Here is a 15,943-nt window from a genome sequence, read left to right on the forward strand (position 1 = left end):
GCTCGGTACGAGAGGACCCGCAGGTTCAGGTGGGGGGGGTGTCTGCTCGGCCGAGGAGCCGGAGTCTGTGGGATCACGTCAGGCGCCTGTAGCACCCGCAGGGGGGCGATACCTGAAGCGGACCGTGCACTGCAGGCTGGGGTCCCTCAGCAGCTCGGCCTCGCGGGGGCTGACCTTGCGCAGCACCTCTGGGGTCAGGCAGTGCTCCTGGGGGATGGACAGCACATCACACAAACCCTTCCCCACTGCGGACCCCCGCAGCTCCATCTCCACACCAGTTTCCTCCTCAACAACAGAAGGTTTCTTTTTCTGTTGGCAAATGCACTAGAACTAATCGTAATTATATATTAATATATCTCTCACACCTGAAGAAGGCTCCACGGCCGAAACGTTGTGTTTTCTGTCTTCTCTTTTCAGCATGGAATAAACCTATTACTTGTTCCACACTTATATTAATACAGAATTGATCCAGTTAAGAACATTTTTTTTTGTATTATTTGAAATCGTCCTGGTCAGGAGACTTAGCCCTTCACAACACACATACTGACATCACAAGATCGCTCAAGCCAGCAAAATCAAGTTATTTCGGCAGGGCCTCCCTTAAAGCTCTACTTGTGATCCGGTTTGCAGTTAATCTTCCTTTACCCCCCCCCCCCCACCCAATCCAAGAACTACTCTCTCTCTTTCTTTCTCTCTCTCAGTACTTGTGCTGCAAACGTTGAAACGTCCGCAGAAACCTAGCTGTGACGACCCTGAAGTGGCACGCCAACGCCAAGGTTTGATTTTGCTGTGCTGTGACTTCAGACAGGGTCCCTACCGCCGCGCAGACCGTGTGCTTCAGCAGGCGGAACAGGCGCCGGTCCCTGTGCGAGCGCCAGCGCCGCTGGATCCTGCGGGCAGCGGCACCGAGGTCCATGTGGTCGTCTGCTCTTCAGGGCAGAGGGAATGGACAGTGAAGGACGCACACGGGGAGGAACGCAGTTCACTATGAAGGCAAACAGATGCAACCACACTCACGGAACCGGCAAAGGTTTATTTCACGCAGAGAGGGAAAGAACACACGCAAAAAGCTCTGCAGTCCAAACGTGGTGTCTCTTTTCTTTTCAGCGTGGCATAAACCTGTACCTGGCGCGCAGACGCAGCTCGAACACTTCTTCAGCAATAATAATAGTTGCTGAATCATAATATGAAGTACCTTTCCAGTGATGGTGATCAGAGCACAGCTAAAAACTGATAGCGAGCTGTGCTTTTTTTTTAAGATAATCCCTTTTTTGTTATCACCAGTGGTGACACGATGTTACCTACTGTACGTCTGCTCGGGAGACTGTAACCATTCAGATCCGACTTGTTTTAGGTGTATTACAGAACGTCCTATATACGGAAAAACGAATAATACGGATTTGAATAGACAAAAACGCCTAAGAAAAAGAAAAATATCTTTCCGGATCGGAAAAAAAAAACTATTTCGTAGGTCATTTAATACAATTCTCCATAAAAAAAAACTAGCTAAGTTTTAAAGAGAAACATAGTGCAATCGAGTACTTACATCATAAATGCTAAGCGGTTGAACGGGCCCTTGGAAACTTTCTTCTATAATTTCCCTACATGTCTCGAATAAAGGCAGGGGGTGCTTTGTGTTTTGCATTAGTTTCGGGGTCCTGGGTGCGCGCAATCTCTACACTGCGTTTGCGTGTGTTGCTAGGGGTTACAACCTTGATGTGTCAGAGCACCTGTGATCGACGGCCAGGCGGGGGCGCTGTGTAACCAAGCCGAGGCCGTGCGCGGTTAGCATGCCGGCGTGAGCGGAGGAGGTGTGTCCGTCTTCGGCCCCCGTAGGAAGTATCGCATGGCACCGCTGAGAAGGACTATGTACAAGGTGAGAACAAACTTTGCCAAAAAAAAAATATATGTCTATTCAGTCATACTGGAGATGCAATCCAAGATGCTATGTCCTCAAACAGAAGCATTTTAAGAAGCTTTTCTAACTTTGGGTTTGTAATAAACTGTCGTGTAACAGTGGACGTCTGAGCAGTAGTGCGGTACAGCAGAAGAGAGGGTTTTAGCCATGCTGGTAGTAAGATACCCAAGAAGGACGCGCTTTAATACTTGCAGAATTGCCAGTAACGCAGTTCCTAACCCGGCCTCGTTTTGATGCTTTTTGATAAGTATTTACCAGCAGTTGAAAATCGTGGGCTTGCGCCTTTGTCTGTTATCTCAGAAGGTGTTCATCTCGCCATCGTTTTTCATTCCAGCTATGTTGAGGACCCGGAATCACAGTTCTTCCAGATCTGGCCGCTTAGATGCTTTGAAATAGATTGAGACCCGTTAGCTTGTAGCAAAATATCACCTGACTGGTGCCGTCCAGATTTCGGTTATACAGCTGTAGGGACAGGAAGTTAGTCGTTCCTAGCTGTTTTTCCTACACTTGTGTGACACTGGCTGGCTAAAACACTTAGCTCAAAGAGTGTTTTTAATTTTAAACATAAATCTACAGTTTATCTCGTTGGAGTATTGCTCTATTGGTCATTCCATTTGCTGCCTTAGTAACAACTACCTGCTTTGGGGACGAGTCATTCTTGTGCCGGTGGTGGTGACTGGACCAGTGTGCAGAGTGAGCTGAGGCTGTCCAGCTTTGTGTGTGCGATTCTTTCCGGTTGTGTGATTGAAACTCTCCTGCCTGACACTTGCCCTTGTTAGCCCTGTTCGGTTATAGCCTGTTACCTGGTTTTCTCTCTGTCGATCGCTGTTGTCTTTCCTTCATCGCGTTGTCTTCTGCGCAGCAATGGCCTGAGACTCTTGGCCAGCTCGTCGACGTTGAGTGAGAATTTGTCCTCAACCGACATATCTCATTAAATAAAGGATTAAGGATATCAGATTCCTTCTCGAAAAGACTATTAAGCTGCTGCTGCAAGGATACCACCTTGAAACTGTAGGTCATCAGAACCTTACTATGTAGAGAATTGAACTCGCAAAGCTTACTACAGTATATACAGCAGATAGTGATGATAACATGCCGGCTTGAACTATGAAAACAACACAGAGGCAGGTGTGCCTGAGCAACAGAGGGTTTAAACAGGATTGAATTCTGCCTCTAGCCAGCATGTTGCAGTCTCAACAACTCTCTCACTGCGTGCATGACCCTCTTGTATTAATCTGTGAACAAAACACACCTGTGCTAGAAAGACAAGCTGTTATACCCTTTTTTTTACAGAAAACTGTACTTATCAATCTTTTACACACCAAGAAATAAAAGATAAAACATTTAAATTGTATCCATTAAAGCTTGATGTATGTTACAGGTGCAGCTCTGAATTGTAATTTGCTTGTTGCGTCTTACTTTGGGGCTAGAAGGTAGTTTTTATTCTTCTTGATCTTAGTGTGGTTTTGATACAGTAAATCATTCATATTTGTCTATCAATGCTACTGTCTTAAACATGTTTCACTCTTATCTGACTGGTAGGCAGTGTTTTGTTTGTCTTGGTCCTTATAAATCCCCCATGGCCACAGTCGATCACGGTGTGCTGCAGGGTTCAGTCTTGGGTCCTTCACTCTTTATTACTTACATGCTTCCTCTTGGGCAGATCATACACAAACATGGTCTTCAGTCTCACTGTCATGAAGATGATACTCAGATTTACGTTAAAACTTCTTCCTCCTCTGATCTCTGTCACTTATCTTTGCTCTACTCACTGGGGTATCTAAATCTACATTGAACGAACTCCAGTATGTCCAAAATTTGGCAGACAGAATCCTGACCAGGTCTAGTGCAAGTGATCACATTACTCCTATCCTGGAGTCCCTGTACTGGCTTCCTATCAAATTCCATGTCATCTTTAAAAGCCTGATGCTCACCTGTCTGATCTATTATCGCCCTACTCCCCACCTCGCAACCTTCGCTCTTCTAATTCTGCTCTCCTGTCTGTCCCCCAAGCCCGTCTACATTGTATGGGTGACAGGGCCTTCTCCTGTTATACCCCAAAGCTCTGGAACTCTCTCCCCAAGGATATCAGAGAGTCACCTTCTCTAACTTCTTCAAATCCAGACTCAAAGCCCTCTTCTTTAGAAAAGCCTTTACTGAACTGGCTCCATTCTTCACCCCTCTGCTCTTCTTAGTACCATCTTCCACGGTCTCCTCTATATATTGTAATTGTGTCTTATCTTGTGTATTCTTTTTATTTATTGTTGTTGTCATCCTGTAAAGTGCTTTGAGAAGCTGCCTTTGAAGGCGCTATATGAAATACAATGTTTATTATTATTATCATCTCTTGTCTGCGTGACCTCAAGCTCTGGTTGACTACAAGTTCCCTGAAGCTAAATAGATGTTTCACTGGTGGACAGCAGATGTCCACATGAGAAGCTGGAAAACGTCCCAGTAATGGTGATGGCTTCCCAAGATGGCCAGCCGTAGTCAGGAATCTGTCGCACGTGACCCTCTTTTGAGCCCCACATGAAAGATTTGATAAAGACTCTCTGTTGCACTACAGTATGTCCAAAACTCTGCAGCTAGACTTCTGACTCACACCAGACCTACACTTAAATCTCTGCACTGGTTGCCTATAAAGTCAAGTATACGATATAAGCTCTTGTTACTGACTTTTGAGGCTGTAAATTGTCTGGTTCCATCATACATCTCTGAACTCCTCCGTGTTTCCACTCCTTCCTGTTGGCTCCACTCAGCTGAGGGTGGTCCTGTGCTCACTGTACCCAGGAAAAAATCTTGTTCTTTTTTTAAATCTAAACTCAAGGTAAAAACTCACATTTTTACTAGGGCCTGCGTCTGATTGCCTTACAGTTTGTCCCGTATTTTCTTGTTTCATTTTTCTTGCTTTTTATTGTAATTGTTTCTCCTTTATCACTATGTACGGCGTCTTGGGGTTTGCAGTGGCGCTTTATAAATGCGTGAGTTTGAGAAAACCAGACCCACGTTTTGCGGTTCTCCAGGTGCTGTAAGTATATATTTCGTCCGCTAGGGGGAGATATTGTAAAGGCTCAGAAACATATGATACGAAGTCAGGGTGTTTTCAAATGTGAGACATATTGTTTTACTGTCTGGGAGACCGTTATGTAACTGTATTCAATAGAGGCCCCCGTTCAAATGTTTTGAAATGCAGAACTAGCACGATTGTCCGGATTCCTGTCTCAGAGTCTGGAGATTGGCGAGACCGTCGCTGAGCAAGTACTGCCGGCACCGCACTGTTTGCGTTTCCCTGCTTTGTTACAGCGTTTAACAACAGGACGGGCCTGAGATATTAGAAGGCTACCATGACCCTTTAATATTAAAGACCTCCTGACTCCTGTACCTCCTAGCGCCAGTGCCGGGCAGATCAGGCTGCAGGTCTACAGGAGTGGTCATTTACGCGTTGTGCTGTGTGTTAATTACTCCACATTGACGTCCACCTCCCCCAGACGCGCAGAGCTGCAGATCAGGACGAGCTCTTAGCCACAGTGTTATAAGCAGTGTTATATTCTTAGTGTTATTTTATACATTTGCTTAATATGCACGACTTTCGCAGCTGCAGACATTCCTATTGGCACCCTGTGTCTGAAACGGTTATTAGTTGTACAGTATAGGTGTTTTTTTTTTAACAGTGTTGGGCACAGTTCTTAGAAGTTCAGGTAACATTTACTTGTTACATTACAAAGGTCGGGGTGTTGTTTTGAATAAGATGATTTAAGACGCAGTCATCAAAGCAATTACTTACCCCAGTGTGGAAGTGGAAAGTTAATTGAAGAATAGAGGTTTCCTATTACTAATGTACTTGGCTTAGACGTTTGTCTAAATTGACTTACAATCGTTTCAGCCAAGTCCATTAGTAACTGCGTACACACAGTTGGGTATTTTACTGGAACAATCAGAGTGAAGCAGCAGCCTCCCCGTCATCAGTCCAGAGCTGTGACCATTGTGCCACACTGCTGTTAATGAGGCTGGCTTTTTGCTGCTCTGAGATGTTAAGAATCAGGTCTGTCATGTGCCTGTTCGACTCCGCGGTGGCCACATTCGTCACACAGTGACCAGCACCCTCTTACACCTGTTCGTTTAATAAGGAGACACACCTGAAGTTGAGGAGGCACATTTTTAAAATGTGCTCACACCTGAAGAAGGCTCCACAGCCGAAAACGTTGTTTTCTTTCATCTTTTTTTCAGCAGGAAATAAACCTATCTCTTGTTCCTGTGCAGCCTACGCATGCTGACGCAGCTGCCCACCCGAACTACATTTTTAAAATGTTTACATCACATTACAGTGCTTCGCAAAAGCAAGATAAGATAAGATGAAGTCTTCAATTTGAGCATCCAGGTGTTGAACACAATCTTACGTTTTGAAAAATGTGCAGGCACCATTGTGTAAATGTCATGGGATGTGTCTGAATACTACTTGTAAGGCACTGTATGTTTGCCACAGCCTTTTAAAAACCAACCAGTGTAGAAAAAAAAGCTAAAAGACAAACGTTGAAATGTCCTTCACTAAAATTAGCATCCCTTAAAGATTTCTGTGATGACCTCCGACTTCACTGTGTTTTATTCCCTGTAGGATAAATACAGGTGTTAACTAAGCCCGGTGGTACTTGATTTATGAACATGTCCTTCCTGACGTGTTATGTAAATCTTTCAGGATTCTACCTTAGGACCTTCCTGCTGGCGTTTGCTGTCTAGGTGGTTGAGTGTTAGGAGTTTGTCCCTTTAAGGAAATCGTGATGTGCTGTGATGGTCTTAGCCTATTGGGGTTAGGAGGGGTTCTGGACCAGCGCCGGAGTGCAGAGATCTGTGTGGGTCAGACAGGAGTGACGGCTGGGGCTTCTTGATGTCACACAGATCTTAGTATTCAAGGATATCATTTTTCAGATAAATCCCAGACCGCTCTCCGAGAGAATCCCTCCATGCACGGTATTTTCTAAAAATGCAATACATGAAATACCAAAGACCCTCCGCAGTGCTTAACAGTCCCTGTCCTAACCTGCCCCAGTAGAGCAGTGGTGGAAAAAGACAACGGACTCTAATGGCTGAATCTGTGATTCCTATTTTGTTAGAATGGCTATGGCTGTTCCCTGAACTACAGCAGGGTCTGCGTTTCCTGGCTCTCCTCCTTGTGTGTGAGATAGCGATCGGATTGCTTCCAGCTTTTGTCCTCCCTCGCCGGTCCTGTGCAGCCTGAAGTGTCCGAGGTGGGATCCGATTGACTTGCTCCGTTTCCCCCTTCCGGGCAGCGCGTTCTGTGGGATGTGTGACTCGGGCCCCCCTGCGGTGAACTCTCGCCGACCCCCCCCCCCCCCCCTCTTCCCCAGGGCGTTGGGTCATTCCTTCCTCTGCCGCGCGAAGCCGCAGAGCCGGCGTCAGCCTGGTTCGCTCCGTCTCGGAGCCGTCTCACAGGCGCAGCCTCTCCCAGGGAGCCAGCGAGGAGCCGCGTGTCTGAAAACACTGTCTTAATCGTCCTTTAAAGGGAAGAGATGAGGGCGGCGAAGCTCCTCTCCGCTGGAAGACCGGCCAGTCAGGGCCCACCCGGGTCAGGTCCTGCCCTGGACAGCCGTGGCAGTGCGGGAAGAGGCAGCGTTTGCCTTTTTGCTTTGTCTAGAAGTTCAAATGAAGTGTCGGTCTTAACACCCGAGTCTCATCCGTGTTCTCTGTCTTATATGCGGCGAACTTTCCCGCTCCCTGCAAGTCACATTCTGCACTTAAATGCCATCTGCCGGGGTTTTCCCAGCTTTGAGTGAGTTCCCGCTGCTGCTGGTACGGGGCTTGCTAACCGTCCTGTTGTGGCTAGTCGACGACATTGATCCAGGTCAGTGGTAAAGATCAGGAAGAGCAGGGGTCCAAGTGCCAATTTCTGTGCCAGCCCTGACTGCCGGTGTGTTTCCTTAGGTGGCGTGGCTGGCGGCCGTGCCTGGAGGGTTGAGCCTGGCAGAGGGGAGGGTGTGTGCCGCCAGCGTGGACAAGCAGGAGTGCGCCCCCCTGAGGACGGATGAGGTATTGCACCTTAGGCTGAGCCTTTTCCTGTGCCGCACCCCGAGGTCAGACACCTGCAGACAGAATAGCTTACACATGGCGAGGGGGGCCTCCCACACAACACAGGAAGGTCATGCGTTGAGTCCTGATTCTGGGGTCACATCAGACTGTCCTAGCCTGTGCACTGCAAGAGTGCAAACCTTTTACTTTCCCTCTTGCGGTTTGGAGCAGATCATTAGTACCTTTCACTCTGTGAATAACAAAGATGTTTTCTTTTTAAAGACGAGCAGGTATTATGTGCTGAAATTCTGCTGTCCTTCAGGTTTATCGTTTTAAATTAATACATAATCCAGACTGATGTTTTGGCTGGAGAGCTGAGCGTCTCCTTTCTCTTTCCTCAATGCATGTAACAGCTGTGGTTGGAAATTGTAACAAAAGACTGGCCGTCAGACTGTAATCAAACATATGTCAAGCATATGTGCATGTCAGTAAACACTGAAAACCAGGTGGTTTTACAGTATATGCAATATTTTTACTTTAGGATAATGTCATATTCATACGTTTATTTTTTTCTTAACCCTTGGAAAATGTGCATGAAAAAATGATGCTGTTTTTATCCTCAGTCTGACTGGCACATGATTTAATGCGAATGCTCATTTCCAATAATAAAGGGCTTCTCGTACTACAGTATCTCAAAGAAGCTTTTAAGAAAAAAGATTTGTTTTGAACAGGAGGAGGGTCAGTAAGGATTTGGACTTATCTAGAGCCACTCAGACAGCTAAACCTGAGACAGACAGACGGAGGAGTTGGTCCAGTCATCAGCAAATCCCTTTAATGTGGCCCCTGGGCTCTTGTGTTCTCCAGCTGTCTCTGTACACAACACCACAGCAGAAGTACAAGTTCGTGGAGCCCGAGGTCAGCCAGCTGGAGCAGGGCGTCTCAGTGCTGAGGAGATCTGCAGAACCTTACACCTCCTGGTGCCAGGTACGGCCCGCTGGCACTGAGCTTGACAGGAGCCAGAGTCCCATGGCAGAAAGATTGCTGCTCTCTCAGTTAACCACAAGCATCGTGCTGCAGGGCTCCCAGCTACCCAAAAAAGAAAAACAGGCTTTTTGAATCAAAGTTTATTTCATCTACAACAAATGCAAAGGCCCAGAATGCTGTAACCATCACTGATATTTTGTGCTCTGTTCTTTGGCATGACAGGGTGCTGAAGCACATTGTATAGCCACAGCAGTGCATGGTGCTTTGGGGATTTACTGTTGCAGCACGAGATGCAGTAAATGGGAGCCTCTTGCTGTAGTTTGATTTTTTTTTGTCCGCCTTGTGCTTTTGTTGTTTGATATCGCTTCTGTTCTTATTCCGTTTCAGCAAGCGGGCCAAACGGCAGTGGAGAGAGCACAGGTATCAAAGTGCAATCTGAAATTTGGAGACATGTCATTTAAGTGTTCTGTCAGTAGGTATCGCACTGAGATGCAGGACAGGCGCCAGCTGGGTGGATGTGGGCCTGTTCGTGTGAGGAAGAATGCAGTGTTGGAGATCCAGCAGGATTAAATTGCAGATGGGAAGCGAAGCAGGGATGTCTGATCCTTTCCCAGGGGCCCAGTATATCTGCTAGTTTTGATTCAAGCTGTTAATGAGCTAACCCAGCTGGTTAGTGCTTTAACAGGAGCAGTTTAACAGCTTCCGCCAGCTGCTTTACAGAGATACAGAGATACCCTGCAGATCCACCGGCCCTCCAGAACGGTTGCCGGTTCAAATCCCGCAGGCCGGCAGAGGAATCCTACTCCGTTGGGCCCCTGAGCAAGGCCCTTAACCCCAGCTGCTCCAGGGGCGCCGTATAAATGGCTGATCCTGCGCTCTGACCCCCAGCTTCTCTCTCTCTGTCTGTGTGTCTCATGGAGAGTGAGCTGGGGTATGGGAAAAGACGAATTCCTAATGCAAGAAATTGTATAGGGCTAATAAAGAAACATTATTATCATTATTATTTATAGGTATTCTCCATGCCAGCATGTCATAAGCCCCAAATTAAAATCTGAAAACTCAATTTCAAGACCTTATGGTTTTGTTAGATAAAATCAGTAATCCCTGAGGGCAGATACCTGGCTCGGCTCCGGCCCCTTCCTTATTCTCCTGTGCATAGACACTGCGTGTAGCCTTCATGATTTGTGAATCACTGCCAGTCTTGCTCTCAATCCAGACTCCTAGTCCTGTTTCGGAGCAGGCGCTGGCCTGGGTTTCTGTCCACTGCTGCAGGCAGGGCTGCTGGTTCTCCTGGATTGTCTTGTACTCCCCTGCGCTTTCACGAAGGAGGGACCAGCCACCCTCACCAGCTCTGTCCCAAATTTGTCAAGTCTAATTGCTGTCATGGCCAGTGCACTCACTCGCGACAAACAGCCTGGAGTTCACGTCGGCTTTTAAACTTTGATTTTTGATATTGCTGTTTCCTGACAGTCCCTGAGCATGAAACGTTGCTCACTTTATTACTCTGTCCTTTGGCATTTACTCAGTTTGCCTGGGTCTTCACGGGTCTTGTAGTTGCTAAATTAGCTTGTCTTCTGAGAATATCCTGAGCTGCTGCCAGTTCTGTGTTGCACATTGGCTGTCGCACATTCCCTGTTCATATTGCTTGAACTTGACCAACCTTTGCTAACAGAGGCTGATTTGTTAGTACACATAAGGCATACTGTGACTGCAGGGGCTGTGCACTTGCATAATGTTATCATAAAACTTGTACTTTATCCAGTCGGCTCGTTACGGTAGATTCAGTGGAATTAACTGTGTTGATTTCCAGTATTTAACCAGAGAGAGGAGGGATTTGATAAGGTTCAGGAGAAGTTCTACCAATCAGTGTGTCCTTTCTGCCTCAGATAAAAAAGAAATGGCCCTAGTTTCCTGATGCTGTCCTTCTGTTGTGGTTTTTATTTCCTCTAATCTTTGCTCTTTTGTCTTTTTGGTTTGGGCTTCAGGGGGTGTATGCAGCAGCGAGACCAAAGATCGGAAGCTCGGTCCAGCTGGGAAAAGGTGAGATGCGCCCGTGCCTGGGCTGTACTCCGTGCCAGACTGGGAATGCCATGAGTCCTCGCTCAGGAAGCACTTCCTGCCATTCTCCCCCCGCCCCTCACTCACGCTGACCCCGCCAGCTCGCCGGCGTCACGGGACGCGCAGTGTCCCGTCTGCGCTGGATCACAAGGCTCCTGGCAGTGTCCCCCGGGCTCTTCCAGCTCTGTCAGTCAGTACAGCCCAGCGACAAGCTGTCGGCTGCATTCCTCTCTCTCTCTCTCCTTTTCTATTTGCACCCCAAGAAATCCAAAGTACAGTTAAAATTAGATATCAAAGCCAGCTTCTGTCCTGTATTGTATTGGAACATTTCTGTCATGTTTTTTTCTGTGTTATTTTTAAATAGTTGCACAATGACTGACCAGCATGAGAATAATTGCTGCTGTGAGAAGCTTTATTATGGGCTTTATTTGAGAGGACCTTGGAGATTCGAACCTGATTCCTTCATTTCCTTCAGCCTGTTGTCATTATAGTATGACTGCACAGCCCTGATGCAGAGATAGCTTTCTCACGCGTGTAAAATAAAAGCGTGCATCCGTCAGGGCCTGACGCAGACGATCCCGCAGCCAGCTGCTGTGTATACCGTGAGAACGGGCATGATGAGAGCTGTGTTTTTAAAGCAGTAGTGCTAAGTGCATACTGATGCTCTGCACTATACAGAGCTTGAGCAGTCCTCCAACCCGTTTCCTCGCAGACAGCTACGAGTTCCTGAAAGACCCGCCCCCAGGATTCTACCCCCGAGCTGGTGTCATCGGTTTTGCTGGCATTTTAGGACTCTTCCTAGCGAGAGGTAAGACTACAGCCTTTAAGAGATTGTTAAAAAGTAGCCCCCCTCCCTGCTGCTAAATTAGAAACAGATTCTTGCCCAGCTTTGCAGTAATCAACTCTGGTGTGCTCTGTGTAGCATAAAATTAAGGGACAGTAAGGCTTTGTGCTGATGCTTTAGACTTGGTTTGTACTGCGGTCTGGATGCTGCACAGTAAGACGTTCTTGTCAGTACACTGTTTACTGCTGCCTGCCACTTGTTCTACAGTGTGGTTGGGCTATAAAGCAGTGCACTGCTCAAGAAAAGAAAAGGACAGTAACCAGAGTTAATGCTGGAGCAGATGATCCTTAAAGATCTAATTAGGTAAATTATTTTTCATGCCAGTTCTAGCTGCTGTATGTCAGTGTCTGTGTCTCATTGGTGACGGTTCTCTCCTCTCCGATGAAGGTTCCAGGATCAAGAAGCTGGTGTACCCCTCTAGTTTAATGGCTCTTGGGGCCTCCCTGTACTACCCTCAGCAGGCTGCTGCAGTGGCAAAGGTAGGGTCCTGTGTCTTGTAGTGCTGTGCCTGTCAGTGCTGCGGCTGAGAGGTCATCTCCTCGCTTGAGGAAGGGAGCAACTGCTGCTCAGCCGCGAGAGCAGTTTCAGGCTTTCAGGGGACTGGTCGCTGATCGAGAAGTCACCCCTTGGCTGCCGAGAGCTCGTTCCGTCTGTCCGCCCCTTCTGGGTAATGTTGAGGCAGAGATGCCTCAAAGCTGAATTCTTTATTACGAAAATCTCACTCGCTCACTTTCCAAAACCGCTTGTCCAGTTCAGGGCCATGGTGGCCCAGGAAAGACTGGGCGTGAGGCAGGATACACCCTGGATGGGACGCCAGTCAACTGTAGGGCCTGTTACATATCTGTGACAGGTGATGGGAGTGTGTGTGTGTGTGTTTTTTCTTGAAACACTTCCCTAATGACAATCACAATCGGTTTGTTGGAGGTTGTTTTCACAGAAACCGAGATTATTTTTATCCGTTTTATTTCTGCAAACCGGAAGCTCTCTGCAGCTCTCCGGTGGGACGTCTCCCGAAAGGGAAAGGGAGCAGTTTGTTTCCATGGGATGTTCGACCTGGTGTTGTAGGACTGTTTGGGGAATCAAGCTTTGTGATCATTTATGACAAAAATAAGCCTACTTCCTTCCCCTTGCGGGATTTGATTTTTCTTCCATAAATGAAAAGTCTGTTTTGCACTTTTAGGTCCATCGCTCCGATGTAAGTTTCACCCGGCTACAGCATTTTGAACACAAGGAAAAGCCGTTTGTAGTCAGGTTTAAGCCACGCCAGTAGCTGATAAATGCTTCCACTTTCCAAATTGATTCTGCAAGGCTGGAATGCTCTGTGCTTGAAGGCAAAACAGGTTTGGGCAGGAGCTGTGCACGAGATCAGCAGGGGCAGGGAAACATGCATGGCATCTGTGCGCCGTAGCACGAGAGGAGGTTAGGACTCGTACCCCACCCGACCGGCAGCCACACAGCAGGAGGGCTTTCCTTTGGTCGGGCCTGTTTGTTGTTTTATGTGCCTGCAGTGTCTGTGGGAAGCTGTGTAATAACACTACAGGGCTGATTTTCCACAGGACTGGCGCCAAAGAAGGCTGGAGGGGGGGGGGGGTCTCTCACGCCTCCTGCCCCCACCCTGGCAGGCAGATAACGGCCTGGTAAAAAAAAAACCCGGCTCTTTCTCAAACCAGGACCAAACACTAGCCATGTGGTCAAAACCGATACCCTGGCGTCTTTCAAAAAACAGGAGGCACTTCTTTACACAAAGGGTAGTGGGGGCCTGGAACAAACTCCCAGACACGTTGTTGAAGCTGATACCCTGGCTTCTTTCAAGAAGCGAATGGATGAGATGCTTGGATCAATTAAGTACCTACTATCACGCGGGCTAGATCCTCTTTTTGGCAGTTGTGAGTTTAGGAGCTTTCAGTCCGGAGGGCACAGGTCACGGCATTGTTTGTGGCTCGAGCTCTGCCGCCCTCCTAGTTGAACTCGGGTGGCTTGCTGTCCTCAGGTGACGGGTGACGCCCTGTACGACTGGAGCCTGCGGGGCTACGTGGCCGTGGAGTCTCTCTGGAAAGCTGGCAGCCCGGGCAAGCAGCCCAGCGCACAGGTAACTGAGAGGCCAGCTCTGCCACTTTCATCTAGCTGTAAAAACCCAGCAGCCACTAGCCACATATATGGAGGCTGTTATGAAAACACCAGTTAAGAATTTGATGTTTTTTTGGAAATGTGTGCGTGTAAGAAGGCATCTTTTTTTCCTCTGGGCTGTCCTGTGGGCAAACTGCAAACTCCGTTATAGGTGAAGCAGGTGGCTGTTCCGGGCACTGAACAGTTTCTGGCGTTTTTGTGAAATAAAAATTAGGGGTTAATAAAAAAAAATAACCAGCCTGGAAGCGAGCCAGTAATGGGTTCAGGGTGGTTTCGTGGGAAGTGGAAGAAGCCAGTTGCTCTGTGGGTCTTGTTGGAGCTGTGCCCATGCTGGGGTGGTACTGATGCTGGTGATGGTGATGTTCAGGGCCTGATCTCGGTGTTGTTTCTGCTTTGACTCAGTCTGAGGGGACCTCAGGGAAGCCTGACGGGAACAGCCAGACAGCGGGTGAGGGGAGGAACTGATCGCCGCAGGTAAGGTGCCTCTGCCGAGACCAGCAAGAACTACGCAGATTTATTTTGGATTCAGTTCCAGCTGGTGTGGTTCCATTTAAGTGGGGTTTGGAATAATAAATGGAAGGGGAGCGTGTTTGCACCTGTGTGTGAACACATTTAGACCAGAGAGAGACAAGAAGGTCAGAAAAAAAACAAAAAGAAGGACAGGCAAGAATAAGAGAGGAGCCAGGAGGAGTTGGAACTTGATGCTTGAGCCAGGCGAGAGCCCCTACTTCGTTATCATCCAAACAAAACTTGACTGGAGCTAAGTATCTGAACCTTGTTAGGGAACTTGGGCTTCCTTTGTCAAAGACGCCTTGGTTAGTGACATCTTTCATGCTTAGGGTGCGTTTTTAGAATAGGGAGATACACTTCCGTTTATTTTGTGGCATCAGGGGTGCAGAAAGAGAGAGAGATTTAACTGCAGGTTGTATTGCATTTTTTAAAAAGGCGGCTTATCTCTTACTTAGACTCTGTAGGCATTATTACGATAGTGCACGAACAGACTCTCCCCGGTCTTCACTCGGAGCTGGAATGAAGCGCTGAAGAGCCTCACCTGCTTTGTTCTGTGCTCGGTCAGCCTCGGGGCTGTTCAGGGAATCCCAGCTCGGCTGTCATGGTGGAATCATTCAGCCTTTCCTTGCTTCCTCCCTGTAGTTCAGCACTGTACTGTGGAAACTGACTTTAATTTGCAAGAAGGGTAAATGGCCCTTTCTGTTTTTGTCAATATGTTAAGCAACTAGCAACCCAGTGACTAAAACGGCCCCCTCTGATTTCTCACCTTTATCTTCGCACGTCTGGAAGACATCGGGAATGGTATCCATGCGAACGGGATTCTTTTTTCAAGAGGAGTGATTATCTCCTGTATCATCGCCTCGCCTGGGGTTTCGCCGCAAAAGGGGCGACACGAACGCTTCGTTCTGTGGCGCAAGTGAGCGCGAATGTGAGGTGGCTGCTTTGTGGCAGAGCGTGGCTCTAGGTCTGTACCTGCCCCGTGAACCGCCTCGGGCGCTGTGCTGTGTTTCCGTTCCAGGCTCGTCGCCGGCTGACCCGCGGGTGCGGTGCCGGACCGGTGCGGTGGAGCCGGGCTCCCTGAGCCGCCCCGAGACCCGCGGGGCTGCTCCCCGCCTCCCTCTCTCGGGGCGTCTCCCCTGCACCTGCCCTCTTGACACAGCCCGTCTCCAGAGCCCGGGCCGCGCCGTCGCCGAGGCTGACTTCCGACTGCACTGGCTTGGCTTGCTCCTTGTAATTACTGTATTTATGTAAAGAATTAAACGGCTCTCGACCATGATTGTCTCCTCTGGGGGGAACTGCGGACCTTTTTTTTTCTGCCAGGCTCCTTCTGTCTGGGTTCCTCTGCAGACAGTGTTTCCCAGCAGATTTCCTCTTCATTGGAAACCCCTTTCCCCTCAGCCAACCGCACTCCCCTCCTCTCACAGCTTGTCAGGCCTCGACGTCCACTCCCCTGCCACACGTTCCCCGGGCGCCACCAGGCA

General features: G+C 48.2%; 1 protein-coding gene across 2 annotated transcripts; it reads left to right on the plus strand.

Annotated features, from left to right (window-relative positions):
• Positions 1-1,781: 1,781 nt before the first annotated feature.
• On the plus strand, positions 1,782-15,735 carry apooa (apolipoprotein O, a). 2 transcript variants are annotated; one of them, XM_088922182.1, is made up of 10 exons: positions 1,782-1,876; positions 7,856-7,960; positions 8,804-8,923; positions 9,311-9,343; positions 10,909-10,963; positions 11,694-11,789; positions 12,213-12,304; positions 13,816-13,914; positions 14,355-14,426; positions 15,481-15,735. In XM_088922182.1, the coding sequence occupies exons 1-9, from the start codon at positions 1,847-1,849 to the stop codon at positions 14,415-14,417; spliced, it is 693 nt and encodes a 230-aa protein (XP_088778308.1). In that variant the 5' UTR covers positions 1,782-1,846; the 3' UTR covers positions 14,418-14,426; positions 15,481-15,735. The 2 variants fall into 2 exon arrangements, with proteins under 2 accessions (XP_088778308.1, XP_088778309.1); XM_088922183.1 differs by lacking the exon at positions 9,311-9,343.
• Positions 15,736-15,943: the final 208 nt, after the last annotated feature.

The sequence above is a fragment of the Atractosteus spatula genome, chromosome 7 (assembly GCF_055471065.1).
Source record: "Atractosteus spatula isolate fAtrSpa1 chromosome 7, fAtrSpa1.hap1, whole genome shotgun sequence".
Lineage (NCBI taxonomy): Eukaryota > Metazoa > Chordata > Actinopteri > Semionotiformes > Lepisosteidae > Atractosteus > Atractosteus spatula.